Source organism: Macadamia integrifolia, chromosome 13 (genome assembly GCF_013358625.1).
Source record: "Macadamia integrifolia cultivar HAES 741 chromosome 13, SCU_Mint_v3, whole genome shotgun sequence".
Lineage (NCBI taxonomy): Eukaryota > Viridiplantae > Streptophyta > Magnoliopsida > Proteales > Proteaceae > Macadamia > Macadamia integrifolia.
In genome coordinates this window covers 22367727-22371067 of record NC_056569.1, presented here as the reverse complement: position 1 = coordinate 22371067, position 3341 = coordinate 22367727, and the positions used below count along the sequence as shown (strand labels likewise).

The 3341-nt window shown below is 42.3% G+C and overlaps 1 protein-coding gene across 1 annotated transcript in view; it reads left to right on the top strand.

Moving 5' to 3' along the window:
• The first annotated feature begins 929 nt into the window (after nucleotides 1-929).
• LOC122059644 overlaps nucleotides 930-3341 on the top strand; it is a 10071-nt gene continuing 7659 nt past the window's right edge. The window contains exons 1-5 of the mRNA XM_042622567.1: nucleotides 930-1520; nucleotides 2008-2053; nucleotides 2153-2237; nucleotides 2357-2402; nucleotides 2513-2611. Of these exons, the coding sequence (XP_042478501.1) occupies nucleotides 1035-1520; nucleotides 2008-2053; nucleotides 2153-2237; nucleotides 2357-2402; nucleotides 2513-2611 (762 nt within the window). The 5' untranslated portion in view covers nucleotides 930-1034. The remainder of the gene's footprint in view (nucleotides 1521-2007; nucleotides 2054-2152; nucleotides 2238-2356; nucleotides 2403-2512; nucleotides 2612-3341) is intronic.

Here is a 3341-nt window from a genome sequence, read left to right as displayed (position 1 = left end):
TTTTCTTAATTTTTATTAAATAATTTTCTTCCCATAGAATGAGAATGTAATAGTACTTTCTCTAAAAGAGGTACAATGGTCATTGCATACCCTGTGTTTGTAGCAAAACTGTTCCAATGAAATATGGCAGCCCGACCTGCCTCGACACCCTCCCATCCACGCGATTGATCCAAATTCTACATACGACAACCCACAATTACATCACAATTTACACGCCACACCCCAAATAACGAAAGTTACAAAATCCCAACTCCCAGCAGCCTTAACGTGCATAGTTTATGGGCAAGCTACAGCACCTATGGTTAATGGTCCCCCACTGCCCCCAAATTTCTTTCCATTGGTTTGGCTGGGATCCATTAGGTGGGGCCCACAGTCCTGGTTCCCAGGCTCCTTGAGATTTGAATAAAGCTTTTATGACCCTCTCACTCCACCCACTCCACGCTACCACCACCGTGAAAGTTGAAACCCCAAAACTCCAAAAAAAGGACAACGTGAGTTTTTCTACCCCTGGGTGGGCCTCCAGATTTTAGCAGACCCAAGCCCAGTACCAGGTGGGCTTCCAGACCTCGGCGGACCCAAGCCCAATCAAATTCTCTTGCAAATTTATATTGTCTCAAAAAAAAAAAAAAATCTTTTAAGTTCAGACAAAAAAGTCAACCTGACGAAAACAAATCTCAAATCTCACGCATTATAGCCGTACAGCTTAAACGGTGCCACTTGGAGAGAAGGCCGTCCCTGTCCTACTCCTAACTCCTACCCCCAAACACTTTCCTTTGTTCGAATGAAACGCCGTCAATTCACTGACGCCGTCGCCGTATTTCACGGAGAAACAATCATAAGATATTCCCAGAAATTTCGAAGCTAAAGCCTCGTCACCCAAGCCTTAGGTTCGGAAATAGATTCGGAACCAAAAGTGAACTCTGAGAAAGCCCATCGAAAGGAAAAGAAAGAAAAAAAAAATGGCGTAAAAGAAGAGACAGACCAAAGGACAAAGAACGAGACAGAGGTGGTTCGGAAGGGAAAAAGGATCAACGATGGGTCAGAGTAAGATCACGAGGAAGAAGAAAGGCAGACCATCGAAGTCCGATCTCGGCCGCCGAGGAGGATTCCGACGGAGTTCTCCTGATAGACCATCGGAAAATGAGTTGCGTCGCAGTCTCCGGCGTCGGAATCCCACTTATCACGACGATTTCTACGAGGACGATGAAGAGGAAGACGACGACGATGAGAGAAAAGAGAAGAAGTTGAAGTTGGTCCTGAAGCTACCACATAAAGCCGGTTTTGGTGGTGGTGGTGGTAGTGGTGGTGTTGACTCCTCACCCACCCTGACTCGGACAGAAGAAAACGTGGCCCACGCGTCTGCTTCGTCCTCCGATAACGGAGACGGTAATAAGCCCTTCAAGAAGCGGAAGATCGACGGTGAAGGTGATGATGGCTGTTACGATGAAGGCGAAGGTGATGATGCCGATTGTGATGAAGAAGATGATGCTCACTCCATTGGATCTGATCATCGGAAGAAGGTATTCAATACTGCGACCACCAATTCACTGCTACAACTAACTGTTAAGTAGTAGCAGTAATAGCAGCTGCGGCGAAAGCAGTAATGGCAGAAGAGAATCTACAAAGATTGGGGTCCTGGGTGTGAGAAGTGTGGATGTCTCTCTCGTTCACAGTGTCCAGCTCAGCCGATCTCTACATCATTCGAATTTTTTTTCAGATTTTTCTAATTGCGTTTACTTCTATAATACTCACTCTGTCGCGTGTCCTTGATTGTAACTGTCGGGTCAACTGTCAAGTAATCCCCACAGAATCTGGTCACGCTTCACTTTTCTTTACTGTCTCCTCTTGTCTTCCTCATCTATTGTCTACTCCCTTCCTCTGTCTCTTTCTCTATCACTTTCTCCATTATAATACATATAGCTAAGTATAGATTACCAGTTTACTAGTAGGGATTATTGATCTTAGCTCTTTTTCCTAAGCGGTTGGCCTTTCATTGGATTTTAACAGGAAGGAAGGCGATATTCGGATACCAAAGGAATGGGCTCTGTTCTGGGTTAGTTCTAATAACTCTGAATCTTTTTTTTTTTTTTTGGGTGCGGTTTAGTTTGGTTTGGTTTGGTTATTGGAGTTCTTTTTTCTTCAATTTGATCAGGTTCTCTATCTGGTTCTTCATCTGGGCTTCCGTTACCGTTACCAGACAAGAAATCATTGGAGCTAATTCTAGATAAGCTTCAAAGGTAAGCCCCTCTCTCTCCGTCTGTGTGCGTGATTGTGTGTTAGAATGTCTGTCTATATACATCTGATGTGGTTCCTTCCATTGTAAATCTAAGAGGCTCCCTATTGTTGAATGCTGTAGGAAAGACACATATGGTGTTTATGCAGAGCCTGTTGATCCCGAAGAGGTAAAACACAGATGCTGTTTGTTCCTTCCTGCTTTTCAACTCATGAGATTTATATTATGTTCATGAGACATGTTGAATGGAGTTTGTGCTTGTGCTGCTGGTTCTTGCAGCTTCCTGACTATCACGACGTGGTTAAGCAACCAATGGACTTTAGCACTGTAAGGAAGAAGCTGGCTAATGGAGATTACTCTACCTTGGAACAATTTGAGGTTGGTTTCTTACTCTTTGAGTCTTAAAGATTATGCGGGCCTCTTGCTGGTCTAGATTAATCACTCCTCTATAAGGGGGCTAAGGTCTTCCATTGTTTGGGTACTTGGGGACTGGAGTAGTTGTCCATTTTTCAGTGCATTACGTTTTATTTCTTACTGTTTTCTCCTTAGAACTGTGTGGCTTACTTACTGTAAAACACCTTCCGATGTCCTAAAATCCGGTATCCCTTTAGCTCTTGGTGCTTTTCTATGTTTAAAAGGTTTACCTGGAGGAGATGTTTTTCACTTTTATATCCTGCTATATTGGTCGTCATTTCTCTTTGTTCTCTATTTTTGTAGTTAATAACTCCAATATTTGTGGGCAACGTGGACTTGGATGCTATCATGAGCATTGGAATTTCTCATGTTCAGACTTGACAAAGGGCCTTAATTTGCATATTTTTCCACTTCCATGTCCACTTTTCATACTTGAGACCATGACCGATAGGAATTGAGTCCTTCACGTACGGTTGTGGAATCTTGTTGCTATTAAGATGTTGGATTTACTTGGATATGTGGAAATCTAATCAGACAGATTAATAAATAGTCATTAACAAATATAAAATAAAAGTGGACCAATTCCTGGCTCTTTGGACTCTTATGATCCTAATTGAGTCTTAAAAGTTATCATTACATCTTTTAGACTGAATAAAATAACATTTATTCATTAGAAGTTTTTTTTTTTTTTTTT